This window comes from Cucurbita pepo, chromosome 3 (genome assembly GCF_057944985.1).
Source record: "Cucurbita pepo subsp. pepo isolate OVF chromosome 3, ASM5794498v1, whole genome shotgun sequence".
In the NCBI taxonomy this organism is placed as follows: Eukaryota; Viridiplantae; Streptophyta; class Magnoliopsida; order Cucurbitales; family Cucurbitaceae; genus Cucurbita; species Cucurbita pepo.
This window is the reverse complement of record NC_141800.1, coordinates 1,131,062-1,145,917: the sequence shown is the minus strand read 5'-3', so window position 1 is coordinate 1,145,917 and position 14,856 is coordinate 1,131,062. Positions and strand designations below refer to the sequence as shown.

The window sequence follows — 14,856 nt, the reverse complement described above, 5'->3', positions numbered from 1 at the left end:
CGCGCCTGAAATTCTTTACGAGACTCCCGCGTGGGGGTTTACACGTGCGCGTGGTTTTGATATCTTCCCGATTAAAATAGGTTGTTGAACTACCATTTTATTCAATCGGTCTATGCCATTTGCTATGTGTTTTGTAATTTAAAAATTAAAAGTTTTGGTTAAAATTTCATTAGATCTTTATAATGGGTGTTATATCTATTATATATCTATTAATAAACACAATAAATTATATATCTATTACGCCCGCCAAATAAACGACCTTAAAATATACAAAGAATCAATAAAACTGGTATCCACGTTGAGGATTGTTGGGAATGAGTCCTAATTTATGGAATGATCATGCATTTATAAGTAGGGAACACATCTTCATTGGTTGGAGACCTCTTCAGAAACTCAAATCAAAGCCATGAGAATTTATGTTTGAAGTGGACAATATCGTACCCGTGTGGAGAGTCCCTTAACATGGTATCAGAGTCATGCCCTAAACTTAGTTATGTTAATAGAATTCTCAAATATCGAATAAATAACTGTGAGTCATGCCCTAAACTTAGTCATGTCAATAGAATCATCAAATATCAAACAATGAATTGTGAGTCATGCCCTAAACTTAGTCACGTCAATAGAATTATCAAATATCGAATAAAGAATTGTGAGTCCCGAAGATTAGTCATGTCAATAGAATCATCAAATATCAAACAATGAATTGTGAGTCATGCCCTAAACTTAGTCACGTCAATAGAATTCTCAAATATCGAATAAAGAATTGTGAGTCCCGAAGATCTAGTCAAAAGTGACTAGAGTGTCGAACAAAAAGTACTTTATTAAAGGGCTCAAGAGAACGGAGTCGAGCCTCGATTAAGGGAAGACTATTCGAGAGGCTCTATAAACTTCAGGAAATAGATTAAGGGAAGGCTATTGGAGAGCTCTATAAACTTCATGATGAGATAAGTGTACTTAAAAAAGGAAAAAAAATTCAGGTTGAAATTGAATTTACCCACGAATGTTTAAGTAAAAAAAAAAAAAAAAAAAAGCTCAAGAAAAGAAAAAGAGGATAAAAGAAAACTAAAATCAATAGAACTAGCGGGAAGGATAAAACAAAATTGGCGGCAAGAAGGAATAACAGCCATTTTTTTCCCGTTCTCTCTCTCTCACTGCCTCCCTTTCCGCTTTCTCACATCTTTGGCTCTTGACGCTTACTCCTCAGTCCGATCTCCTTCGCGACTCGATCTCTATCTGCGATTTCAATCGCACCATACATCCGCAACCAAGGTACGTTTCTTCATATGTGAAAGAGTGGTCTCTAACAATGTTTGAACCGCTAGTTGAAATTGGTCAAATTTCAGTTTATCTGGCAATCGTATCCTGTTTCGTCCAATTCAATTCAGTTTCTCATATTATCTGTAATCTCTCTGATGTCAGGTCCATTGAAACGATTTTGCTCCAGTATAACAACTTAGATTTTAGAATTAATGGTTGTTTAGGAAGTTGTGCAGGATTTGTTAATTACTATATAACTTGAATATTTGTATATTGTTTTCTGTCGACGATTGGTAACCATTTGAGTTCAATCTGTGTTTTGTCTTCAGATCGGTCTTCCTCTGTGATCCGATAACATCTGCTCGGCCACTTGGATCGTATTTTCGGAGTCAAGGTAGGCTTCATCACCTGAAATAGTAGTTTTAGAAGATGTTCAGAGTTATAGTTGATTTTTGGTTGGAGTTCAGTTTATCTGATGAGCGTATTCTGCTTCGTCAATTCAAATTCAATTTCTCCAATTTCTGTTGCGTGAAATTTGATGTCTGTGCCACTAAAATAAGATCGATAAGGCCTAACGCCTTAAGATTTTTGAATTGATCGTTTTTAAGAAGTTGCGCAAGAGCTGTGCACTACTACATAACTCGACTACTTTTATTTTGTTTATTAGTTAATGGACAATAACCGTCTTAGCTCAATCTGCTCTCTCTTCAGTTCGATCTCCCGTTGCGCTTCAAGTTCCATCAACGCTTTCACGTGGATCATACAATTGGAATCAAGGTACGCGTCTTCATCCAATGTAGTGGTCTTATAACTACGCTTCATGTTCTTGTTGAAATTGACAGGTGATCAATTTACCTGATAATCGTATCCTCGTCTAATCCAATTAAATTTCTTACATCATTGTTTATTTCGATCGCTAAAAATTTGATATCTGTGCCATTAGGACGATTTTACTCCAGCCGAACTTAAGATTTTTGAACGAATGGTTATTTAGGAAGTTGCGCAAGAATTTGTTCATTTCTATATCACTTACTATTTTTATTTGCTTCGTTCTCAATAATTGGTAACTGATTGTGCTCAATCCAATTTTCGGGCATTCGAAATTCACGAGATATAATCTTCAAACGGAGTTAGTAGTGGATAAGATTACATGGCATATTGAAGTGCGAGTCCCGATTGATTTTTCATTTGTTCTTCTTCGAGTAAACGGATAAGATTACATGGCATATAATTGGACATTGGTAGAAACCTAGAATACAACCATTACTGGATTGTCACGCGCACCAGTAGATGAGCGCTACTTTCATGGTCCGAGTAAGGTATTCTAAATAAATTTCTCTGTAAAGACTTCCACGTTCTCTATTTAAAAATGACGTGAATGGTTTGAGTAATTCTTTCATGAAAATTTTCAGGCTCATAGGTTGAAAGTCTGACGTGCTGTAATCTCTACTGAACCTGGAATCTCACATCTTGGATAGAGAAATTAATAAATACATCTTGGCTGTGTCGGTCGCTAGTTTTATATGAATGATTCGGACTTGAGCTTGAAATGACTAATTCTAATCTTGTTAATCACGTGTCATACAGGAATTTACAAGTGGATACTAACTTATTTGTGATTGTTGGAAGCTGTGTTACTAAATGATGTTCTTTTCTTACCGCTATGTTGTTTGTGCTGTCCTGGTTTGGGCTTCATCTCCTTGTTTTCTTATTGATCCACTGTCTTACCTCTTCCTCTGTTCAATTTGCTGGCTGGAAAATGAAGCCTGGCCATCAAGGGTCGGGGTGCTCTTGATTTTTTATCAAAACCTCTTACACAGACGAATCCTGCATATTATATTGAATAGATTTGAGTGAAAATAGATGTTTTCAAACTCTTATCTTTTCGGCTGAGTATTCAGATAGGCTAGACACAATAGCTCATATATCATGTAGATGACCGTTCAATTGAAAAATTCTACGTGCCGCATGTTGGCCAAAGGATAGAAGAATGAAAAGGTTGCAAGATTTATGATAATTGTTTAATGTTTACCCTAAGTAATTGGTTGATACGAACACTGGACCCGTAAATCCTAATATTTTGTACTGTTACCAGCATTCTCACATTTTTAACCTTGTATTTTGTTTTATACATGTTACACTTGTTCATATATCATCTGCAATCATATATATGTTATATAGAAAACTACATTACTTTTTTTCAATGGCGCAATATAGATGATAGGACAGCAGGTTAGTTTAAGAATAGGTACCTCTCCAGAAACAGTGTTGGATGCCTTGTGTCGATAATCCTGGTGGACAAGAAAAGCTGTTAATATATAATCAATCACACTATAAGAGGTATATGTTCTATGAGTAACCTTTGAATATCGTTGGTATGGAGGTTCCAAAATACACGGTGCGTCTGGGAAGATTCCATATCCAGTCCCTTGGAACATCTATTGGGTTGAGGCTTGACTCGTGATCTGCAAACACCTACAAAGGAAATAATTATAGTTAGTTGTGGCACCAAGCCTCGAATGAAAACATGAAAACATGGTGTAAACAGTATTCAACTTTACCTCATTGACTTGAAAGTAGGTACCATTCAGTGGAAAGCTTCCTCTCATTGCTGTCCGGCATGGTATCTGTTTTTTTTTTTTTTTTTTGGGGGGGGGGGGGGGGGGGGAATATTGATTAAGATTCGGTATGCTAGGTATATTTGAGCATAACCACTTATTTGACTAGACATGTCTCACCAAAAGAGTCCCTCGAACCATGAGAGAGTTGGCTTCTCTGACACTGTTGCACGAGAGGCACTCCTCTTCAAGACACAATTGATGATGTTCTTGATTACTGCACCTCTTTTCTGGTAGTTGGATGGAATTTGCTGTTTCACCTAAGTGATACAAAAAATAGAACTCATGATCGAACATACGTCAAAAGTAATACTCTATAATTTTTTGCCTTTTGGTTCTGTCCACGAAATAAGGGATATTTATAACGTTTTGGAGTTACTTCTACCTGGTGTCCAGATAGCCAAAAAGTATGAGCAAGGATCATCTGGTTCTCTTCCATCCAACTTCAACTGTATTATGAGAAATGCCACATGGTTATAATTCTCCTCATTCACCATAAAAGAAAGTAAAAATATTCTTTCTTTAGATGTAAGAATCACGAACCTTTTCAAGAAGAGGGTGATTATCTGGAAGTTCATAGCTGCAGACGGTGAAAAAAAAAAAATTAGTACGCAAATGAAAAATATTCGTTTGGAATGTGATACCTATACCGGTTGACTTTGGACATCCACTGGCCAAACAATTTCTGAACCATTAAATGATATCATCTATCTTTTACTGCTTTCAATTTATTCCCTATTGATAGCACCATCTATTTGGGAATTCGAAAGATCTTGATAAATGCAGCAAATGTTTTGCTTACACTAGGTGTTCTGTTCGCAGCCGGCTGACATTCTTAAGTTTAGGCATGGGAATTGATGCGGCTTCTGGGGTTAGTGCAATTAAGGCTTTTGACATGTCAGCTTCTTGAAGTTCCATATTCTTTTGAACGTAGTTCTGTAAATTCTGTGAGAACTCCTCAATGTTAAGTTTTATTGTAGGAATTTCATCAGGATCTTCATAGAAAGCATCCTCAATATCGAGGATTGCATCTTTTGTGGTGCTTTCTTGCTCTGGTGTTGCTGGTTCTTCAATAATGGGCACACACATACCAATTGTAGTCTTCCCGTCAGATTGATGCCTTTCTGATGGCTTGATCTCTTCAGATGGTATTGTTGAGGGAGGGAGGGGCAGCATTGGTTGGTCAATTGTTCTGGCCTGGTTATCTTCAGGTTCTCTGCATTCAGTGGTGCTAACTATTCTTTTATCTTCTGGTGCTGGAAGGCCAAGCCTTGCACTGGATATGTAAGAAGTATGTCTATTAGTCACCCACTTATCCATAATTAAAGATTTCCGTACTTTATGAGAATTGCTGCAAGAATTAAGTTTTAAAGTAGGGTCCCTGCCCAACATGTGATTCAGTGATATTCTGGAAGAATTAAAACTCAAAAAGTTGTTATTAGCTGAGGCCTAAATTGTGTTGCTTATGTGCACATGCTCTCTGTCTCTATAAAAGGGAGGAAATAAAGAAAGAGAGAGGGAAAGAAAGACTGCATGGACGTCTAGGAGAAAGATGGCCGAACCTTGCAAATGCGCTTGCAAAGTGCCTACATTCTCCTCTCATTGGACAAGCATTACAATTTGGTTTGCTTTTTGTACAAAAGACCTGCACCATACATTCCTGTCAAGATCGTTTATAAGTTGGCTTATGTTAGAACCAAAATTTCCAAGTGAAATTACCTTTCCAAACGTAATCATTTGGTAGTGTAGCTCATACCTGCATCCAGATTTATAGCCAAGTCGTAGGCATTTAGTTTGAATTCTCTTAATTTCCCCAACTAAATGATATAAAAGAAAGACTGCATCCATTTCTAGGTTTATAACTTGAAAACATGCTTACAGTGTTCTTTGGTCAAGCTTGCAAAGCCGAGGCCATAGATACTTCTGGATTGACTCCAGCACTGGGTACCTGGGAGGAGCAGCAAGAAAAGCTTCAAAGATTGATTTTACTATTCCGTGGAAATGACGTGCGTTCTGTAGAGGTCTGCATTCTTTACCTTGTAATATTACGAGTTTTACATTTTTTGTATTATTTATTTGGAATAGAAGTCATAATTAAAACCTCCTTAAAATTTTGTTCATTTCTTTTTTTTTTTTAAGAACTGATATTATCAACTGAACTATAGTAAAAAATAACATTTATTTTCATTTTATACTATTAAAAAACTTGCAAAGATATTGTCCTAGAGTCTATATCATCATGTTTTTCATATGCGAATCAATGATAAGCTATGTTTATATGACTGTGATACAGTTTGAAACAACTTCTAGCAATAATGAATAGAAACACAACAATTTAGGAGATAGAATATTTATTTAAAATTGTAATCCTTTAATAATGGAAGATGGATTTCAGAATATTTTTCTCGACATATCTTTTATATGGTAAAGATGTATGGATTTTGCCAAAATGTAGGCTTGTCATACTCACAATTCTAGAAGATGCAACTGTAGGGATTCTGGTAGCGGTTGAAGGGGTACCCATCCCAGTCGGACAGCTATACGTCCAACATTTGTGTCAACCTGTTAAAGGTACAAGTGAAAATCATATATATGCTTTATCTGATTTCATATCATTAACTCATTTTGGCTTACTGGGAAGGCAAGATGATGAAGAGTAAGAAGTCGCACACACTCCACACTTTTTAGTCCCAAACCTCTTATACTTAGTAGATATTCTCTGCATATTTTACATTTGCGTGTTAAACCCATTGTATGAATCATACAATTCTGATGGATGCAACATATTCTCTAGTGCAGAAGGTAACATTCTCAGTATTCTTCAATTTCGATTTCAAGAATTTGACATTTAAGTTCTCGATTAATCTTACTTTGCTTGGTCTGGTGCAACATCCCTTAACCATTCGAGATCAATGCTCCCATGATCTTTCACCAGACGGTTTAGAAAATCCTGTACAAATTACTCATCCAATACTCAGCTGGTGCTAGGGATTAATTAGAAATTTAGATCATGTTGTTTGAAATCAACACTATAATGATACCTTGATTCTTTCAGCAAGCATGTTGTTCATGCCGCGTTCTCTGATGGCGTGTGCAATCTCGTTCACATCAGCACATCTTACTGCTTCCCAATCCAACGAGTCCATTGTATTTTCACTTCTCTGTCGTGTCTTTCCGTTGGTTTCTACCTGTTTTCTTAAGTTGTCCCAATTAATGTTACCTTCCTTTTCCTTTGAAACTTGTTTTCTCCGAGATCTTGAAGTGGCAGGTTTCATCTCTTCAAACCCATTACTAAGTGAATGATCATACTCCTTTGGATTTGACTGTGTCACTATTCCTGTACCATTTGGTGAAAATTTTGGAAGAATTTCATGCACATTATTTGTACATTCTGCTGGCGACTCAGCATTTTGTGCGTCTTCAATCACACTGCCTTGAGGCTGTAAGGTCAAACCTGGCTCCTTTGCATTGATGCTTAATTCACTACTAGGTAACGGTGCTTCATGGATATCTACTATGAGCTCTATTTCAACATTAGCATGATTGCGAGATTCTACAGTCGGTGTACTTTTTTCAGAATGAAAATCTACGTCCTTGTGGTAAACATTAGGAGTTTGAACTCCATTGCACGTCTGATGGCAGTCAACTTCCAATGATTCCGAGGTGTGGTTTTGCTGCATTTGATAGCCATTCAAATGATTAACAGAATCTTTCATGGCTTTTTCATGATCATCCGGTTGTGAAGTGTCATCTATTCCATTGTCACAGTTCTTTCCTGCTAGGTTGATGTTCGTGTGAACCTCTGTCTGTTCAATGGAAGTATCGATAGTAACATGATCATTCAGAGTATTTAGTCCAGCCATCTGATTAAGCTTCTCTGATGAAGAATTGATGTGAACTTCTTTCAACCAGCTTGGTAGATCTTCTGAGTTGCCTTCTGAGGATGGTTCGATGTTCTCACTGGTTTGAGAAATTGATGAATCCAAACAGTCTTGAAATGAAAATGAATCATATATTTCTCTGGCTCCGGAGAGACATGCTTGCATTGGGCCGGTTCCACTCAATGATATTTCTCTCTCAGAATTGCTACATGTCCCAACAATGTTATGAGATGAACTAAAACTTATTTTTTCTGGTTCCTTGTTTGAGCTACCATCCTCGACATTACTTCCGGAAGATTCATTGCTGTCCACAATTATTTGCCCTTCACTATTTTCGATTTCATTTTTCATCAAGGAACCCTCTTCACTTATTTGTTGCTGCATTATCTGTTTGTTCAATTTCATGTCATCCTCTAAACTCAACACGTATGCTTCGGGTTCATCCAACTCTATAATAGGATGTTGATAGCATGATGCTTGTTGACAATTTGGCTTAGGAGGAAAGCGTGCAGCAAGAGACATGAAGGCAGAGCTGCCAACCTCAGAAGAAGTTAGTAAAAGGAGAAGAGATAGAGATTACTTTGAATTGCACTTAGCTCACACCATTTGACAATTTAGCTTACCTAGAAAGGTGATCTGACACATTTTGAGTCAGGAATACTCCTACCACAGAGTCCACAACAGATCCCTTCCATTGAGAGAAACGCCTATCTCCTGAAGAAATGCAATTATGTTATTGTTCAGCCCGATAAGCATAGTTGCTACAGCAAGGATGCGTGCTAGTCCTATACTAATCCTTCATGCAAATTAATTTTCGCTGGAACATATGGCTGACACAAGTACATATATATAAACAAAAGCACAGAACTTCTAAGCGTACAAACTTGGTTTTCTGTTCGATCCCCGCTCCAAGAAGGATTTACATGAAGGTATGTAAGAAGCACGACACTGCTAAGCCTAGGAACCTGAAGGTATGTCAAAGTTGTTATTTCTCTATAACCTTCCCTTTTCTCTCTCTCTCTCCTGTCTTGCCTGGATTGATTTTTCTGAATTAATGTCATACTCAATCAATATGAAAACAATTGTCTTGTGAACTTATTCAAATGCGAAGCCAATTCATCATTGAACTTTGATATTCATTTGATGTCTACATGGAGTTCTAGAAGTAACTCTTTGCTAGTGGTTGGTTTAGAGTTGAATAATAAATATTGTACCTTGAACAAGATGCATCCTTGCGATAAATGATTCTGCTCGCCCTCGAAACACCTTTCGCTCTTCTTCCCACCATTTGATCTTTTCTTCATCTGTTCCATCAATGCCTTCGCTGTTTATATTTCCCATCAGAAGCTTCCATACTCTACTAGTCTCTTCATCAAGCTCGACTTTAGGACGAGGATAACGTTTCTTAGTAAGATTAAATGGTACAATAGTTCCCTTTCTTCCATAAACAACAATGGCATTGTGCTCCTGATTTTGCATGTTGTAGGGTACAAGTGCTCGCTCTCTACATTCCAAATTGTTGCTCTCCTTGTTGATATCAAGATGCTTTAATTGTTCAACTATGGCATCGATAAAGCACATTTGATTACCATGTTCTGAAGCAGTGCCTGTATAGATAAAGGAAAGGGACAAAAGAAAAGAATTTTTTTTTAAATGGGTGAATATCTTGATCATTGGGAAAAATTTCTAATCCCGGTACCTAATGTTTTGGGGAAGAATTGGTAGGGATTGAAGGATACAAATCTGCGGTCCTGAAGATCTTTATTCATATTGTGAAGTGCTGAAATTGTAGGAGAATTCTTCTTGGTTCTTTTCTTCTTTGCCACTGTTGCTTCCATCGTCTCAGATAGTGCATGTATGCATGTTTGAGATGTATTGATATTTTTCACAGAACTGTCCACGTGAGGTTGATTAGTAGGATATATTGGCTGCTTCTCACAATCGACAATTCTTGCCGGTAAAGCCAAGTCACGAAGTCGTTTGGTTGACCTGGGTCTCCTTTTTTTTCTCTCAGTCTGACCTAAAGCCATGATACTTCCATATGTTTGCAACTTATCCTGAAGGTTCTGTCTTCCATGCACAGCTGCAATTTTACTTTTACAAGTACTAAACTGAGGTCCAGCTATCCAGCTATTGGATACTAATGCCATGTGATATCTCTGGGAATCATTGAAAGAGCATGCACTTTCTGGACTCATGAAATGTGTGGCACTTGCACTAGTAAATGCAGTAGAGGAGACAGGGTTCTGCCTCTTCTCTGTTCTTTTTTTCTTGTAAATGGTGGGAAAATGCATCCAGGATATTGACTGATATGCAGATAATGTATTATAATGGACCCCTGTTAAATTTATGCTCCCAGCACCTGCTTGATCAATGGCCTGAGAACGTTTTCTCAGGCCACAAGATGCTTGCTCTCTTGCAGTGAAAGCAGAGTTCTTGCAAAAGATAAGACCATTGGAACCTCCTGGTAAGGATCGATTATTATCATTCAGCATGGTTTCTACCGTGTTTCCCTTTTCAAAACTGGAAATTACTTTACCATTTTGTTCAGTATTGTTCTCCATTTGGTTGTTTGAAGGCAGACTTCTCTCAGGAGAATTATGTTCAGCCGAAATTTCAGCTGATTGGGCTTGTTTTTCTGGCAAAGATTCGTAGCTTTTCAGCATTTGATTCATGGACCAGTTTGGATCAGTGGAAGAGCCTACTTCTTCAAGCCTCACTTCCATTTGTCCTGAAGTTGATTGAATGTTTTGTGGGAGTGGATCTTTTTCCAGTTGCCTTGAATCGAAGGATAAGTCTCTTGTTTGGGCCTGAGAATCAAAATTTATGGCCCTTCTGCACGACTTCCTTCTATGCTTGAGCATTTCTTGGTTTGATGTTTCACCTATTATTTCTATTGGGGGAGTTGCTGAAGGCTTACTGAGTCCACTTTTCCTGACACGCTTTCTCGTACTTGGACAATAGGACTTCAAGTTAGGATTTTTTCTTTTATTTTTTCCTTCGATGATGACCTTAGGTCTGTGTTTTCTCCTTTTCTGTCTTGGTGGTGGTGTCTTATTCAGGTTATCTGCATTCTTGCCTTCCTTTCCATCTGGGGTACAGGTAGCAGTAATTGTAGGTTGCATTGCAGGTTCAAGTTCTTTATTTTCTCCAAGGTTCTCAACATCAATTGTTATTGAAGTATTACAGTTGTGGTTCTGTTCTCTCTCATCTCTGCTGTTCTCAGTTGGTATCTGCTGCACTTCAGCCTCACTTTCGGTATATTTACTCTTGCCCATATCTGGTGTCGGTGGTGCAAATCGGGAGGTAATTCTGATAGCAGCTGCATCTGACTCTGTCCCAGACGGAAAATTGAGGTCATAAGCATGCTGGCTATGGTCAGACATTTCATCTGTAAATTTGCAGAACTCAATTTCAGAACACTGGATGTCAACAACGATGAACTTATAGAAATTCGTCATGATATTCATAATTACGTTCTTTTCCACATAGCGTAAGTAGAAGGAATACGGTCTTAAACTAGTTGAAGCATGTAGCAGCAGCCAAAAAAATAATTGCAGAACTTCACAGGAAACAGACATGTGCAATAGAGAAAATGCATATCCGAATTAACAAATATAGGTGAAAGTATACTCATCATGAATTCTCTATTTTCATTCAGTTTCCTCCTACCAATTTTCATAGATTGCTTCAATTTCCCCAAATATTAACTTCTAATACCATAGCGCTGCTTTTAAGTTCGTCAGCTTCTTTTTAATGCTTGTACTAAATGTTATTCAAGCATCATAACCATACCATATTTAAGATTCCCAAGTGTAAATGACTTTATTTAAATTAGCTGGACTTACACCCTGTGGCTTCAGGTATGCAGCCTCCACTGAGACGACCCCTCATAGAGCTGGACTCCAATTCAACTTGATAGCTAGAGCCAGAGTCGAACAGGTCGCTTGCATTTCCACCCAATGCAGCATCGGCTCCCACGATAGAAGCCGCATCTGCTAGTGCCATTAGCTGCAAAAAAGGAATGCTCCCTAATGCATCAATAGAATGTATCGCCACTGTTCCATTATCTTTGCAGGCTACTTGAAATTGCCCAGCCTGAGCTGCTTCCCAGTCGTTAGTACCATTAGCTCCACCGTAACATGCAACTCCACTGGTGGTCTCAGCTTCCTTGTTAGAATTTGAGGAGGGTCTCTCTGATCCCAACCAGCATGGTCGTGACTGATTCCAGTCCATACTTGCATAGATCAGCGGCTGCAGCGGCGGTTTTGGTAGAATGAGCTTCACGGGTGTCGCCGGAATCCAAGAACCGCCTTGAACGTGGACCTTATTTCCCTCAGGTTGGCTGGAATCCATTTGATTGGTTTTCACTCAAGCAGAAGAGCCAATTTTGCCCTCAAGCTTGTTCCAGAAAGCATGGCCTCTCTTTTCCCGGCAAAGGTATGCCTTCTTTTCTTAATTTTAATTCTCTGTTCACGGTGAGAAAACGAGGCAAGTTTAGAAATTTCATGGTGTATCTTAGCACTGAGAAACCCAAAAAAACCAGTTTTATGTGTCAGCTCAAGCAGATCGTAGCTGAAAAATAGTACAAAATTATACAACGATTAAGAGCCTATCTGAATTAAAAAGATCTCCCTCGTAAAACCCTTCTGCTCTTTCATGGCAACATAAACGAGCTTTCAAAAATGGGGGAAAGAAGATGAAATAGAGAGAGAAAAAGAAGAAAGAGTGAGAAGTTCAGTCCTAAGCTTCAACGATCATCGGGAATGGCAGGGGAAGACGAAAAAAACCCCTAACAAGCCACAATATTTCCCCTTCCATTCCCCTCCATTACTATATTAATTAAGCTGAAAAATTAGCATACTTTCAGGGGAATAGTTACCGGAGGACTGAGTCAATGTAGCGAGATCTGAGTTACTACTCACCGGAAGGCCAACAAATCTCTATCTTCCTTCAGCCCTTCACTCTCTTTATCTCTGCAAACGATTTGCAAGGGAAAACCAAACAAAAAGATAGAGGGTTTTGTATATTTGCAGAACTCTTTGATCAGGTGATTTCTTAATTTCTTCTCAACCATTCTCTCTTTTTATGCTATATCTGAGTATCGTATCAAGAGCTGTACATAGTTTCTTATTCTCCACGAAGGTATATAGATATATCATGCATGTTAATAAATTACCTTCTTACAATTTTGATATTAAAATTTTCTATTCATTTCTAATTTCCATTGACTTTATTATATAATATAAATTCTTTTTGTTGCAGTAGAAAGCGTAGGTATAACTTGGATGACTAACTTATTTTATTTTAATTTTTTGTTTATATATATTTTATTGGTGCAGGATAATTGAAGATGTGGAGTGAGATAGAAGCAACGACCGAGGAGCAAAACTGGAAATAACGGTGTAATTAACTACCACAGCCCGTTAAGAATCGAACCTGGGAACTAGCACATGAGCTAACGGAAAATCAAGAGAATGACGTGGCAACGTCGTCTTGATGTTTGGTACTTGTTGGAGGGTTAAATATTCGATGATGGGGTCTCCTGCTTTAACGGCAAAACTACGATGTTAGGGCTTTGGCGTTAAGATCGAGAAAGTGGTTTTGGTTCTCTCTTATCCATTCAATCGCAAAATCTCATGACGTGACGGAACCGTCATTGACGTCGTTACTAGTCCCCGTTGCTAGAGTAGCAATCTAGTGCGGGCACGCTCTTCAGTTGGTAGTTGGTTGGTGGATTGCGTGGTACGTATATGATTAAATAATATGCAATATCATTGATTATTTCAAAACGGTTTATTTTGGCACAGAAAAAGGAGCTTTAAAATAATTACTTCCATCACAATTTTTAAAAAAAAATAATTAGTCATTCTAATAGACAAAGATTAAGTTAAATATATTCCACGGTACCCAAATTTTAAGGCACTATTTTAGTGCATTTATAGGTGGATATTTTATTTCATTTGGTTGGGAATTTAATACTTTAATTTATTTCAAAAATTTTAAAAGAAATGTACGGGCCATCTTTATTTTTATAGATTTGATTTAAAATTATCTAGTTAACTAAGTAATTTTTCTTAATAACTACGTTCATATAATTATTATTTAGAATTATTCTTAAAATCTTAGCGAGTAAACTCATTTTAAAATTTAGTGACCAAGTTGAATTTTAATTCAACTTTTAAAAATTAATTAAATTAATTCAAGAATTAAATTTATAATGCAATATTTAAGTTTTATTAAATTAATTAGAGTTTGTAAACCGTACTAAGTTGAAAAGTTCAAATATTTTAGCTCAAATATAATAAACAAACTAAAATATTAATATTGTTTTAAACTTTGGAGCCTTAATTAAGGTAACATTAACATGTTAATATGGCCACCTGGCCAAACAAATCAATTTCATCCTCAAAAGGCTGACATTCTGTCAATGAATACATCTGTCAAGTTTTCACCATTTTCTAATTGTCTTGTTTTGAAGGTTTGATAATTTCAGCCTGTGAGTGTAATGAATTAACAAAAGGTACTGAGATGGCCTCCTTTTATTTCTCAACCTCCTTAACACTTTTATCTTATCTAACAAATTTCAAAAGTGTTCTATGTAATTTAATCACGTACCATTTACTTTTTTACTTTTTTATTTTTTCTATTTTTCTAGTCTCATTAAAATTATAAACTAATAATTTTTTCAATCATAAATTTTTAAAATTTAGTGACAAAGTTGAATTTTAATTCAACTTTTAAAAATTAATTAAATTAATTCAATAATTAAATTTATAATGTAATATTTAAGTTTTATTAAATTAATTAGAGTTTGTAAAGTGTACTAAATTGGAAAGTTCAAATATTTTAGCTCAAATATAATGAATAAACTAAAACATTAATATTGTTTTAAACTTTGGGTGTTAATTAAGGGTAAACTTAACATGGTTAATATGGCCACCTGGCCAAACAAAACAAAATCCGTTGCCATTCTGAATACGTCTGTTAAGTTTTCACCATTTTCTAAGGTCTGATAATTTCACCCTGTGAATCACCAGAAACTGTGTGCTTTTTTTCTTTTTATATAAGACTGACACGTGTAATGAATTAACGAAAGA

The 14,856-nt window shown here is 36.8% G+C and overlaps 1 protein-coding gene and 1 long non-coding RNA gene across 3 annotated transcripts; one reads left to right on the top strand and one right to left on the bottom strand.

Moving 5' to 3' along the window:
• Positions 1–1,026: 1,026 nt before the first annotated feature.
• On the top strand, positions 1,027–13,548 carry LOC111791846 (uncharacterized). Of its 2 annotated transcripts, none has more exons than XR_015420290.1 (8): positions 1,027–1,269; positions 1,587–1,651; positions 1,969–2,034; positions 5,757–5,896; positions 6,331–6,446; positions 11,620–12,196; positions 12,627–12,901; positions 13,099–13,548. It is a non-coding gene; the product is annotated as an uncharacterized LOC111791846 (long non-coding RNA). The 2 variants fall into 2 exon arrangements; XR_015420289.1 differs by having other exon boundaries at positions 1,069–1,269; positions 12,627–12,806.
• LOC111791843 (DNA glycosylase/AP lyase ROS1) lies at positions 2,708–12,112 on the bottom strand. Its single transcript, XM_023673340.2, has 19 exons — positions 11,605–12,112; positions 9,456–11,147; positions 8,971–9,363; positions 8,380–8,470; positions 6,917–8,288; positions 6,746–6,825; positions 6,510–6,594; positions 6,346–6,437; positions 5,755–5,823; positions 5,595–5,631; positions 5,438–5,520; positions 4,678–5,151; positions 4,419–4,455; positions 4,261–4,324; positions 3,996–4,135; positions 3,819–3,884; positions 3,618–3,732; positions 3,510–3,548; positions 2,708–3,084 (listed from the first exon to the last, which is right to left on the bottom strand). Exons 1-19 carry the CDS (start codon positions 12,110–12,112, stop codon positions 2,966–2,968), a joined length of 5,556 nt encoding a protein of 1,851 aa, XP_023529108.2. The 3' UTR covers positions 2,708–2,965.
• Positions 13,549–14,856: the final 1,308 nt, after the last annotated feature.

Excerpts from the sequence above, each read along its gene's own strand:
- LOC111791843 (XM_023673340.2), bottom strand. The coding sequence starts at position 12,112 with ATGGATTCCAGCCAACCTGAGGGAAATAAGGTCCACGTTCAAGGCGGT. Across the intron at positions 5,824-6,345 it reads CAGTTGCATCTTCTAGAATT|GTACCCAGTGCTGGAGTCAA; the intron begins GTGAGTATGACA and ends TGCTCCTCCCAG. Across the intron at positions 3,885-3,995 it reads TGGTTCGAGGGACTCTTTTG|ATACCATGCCGGACAGCAAT; the intron begins GTGAGACATGTC and ends AAAAAAAAACAG.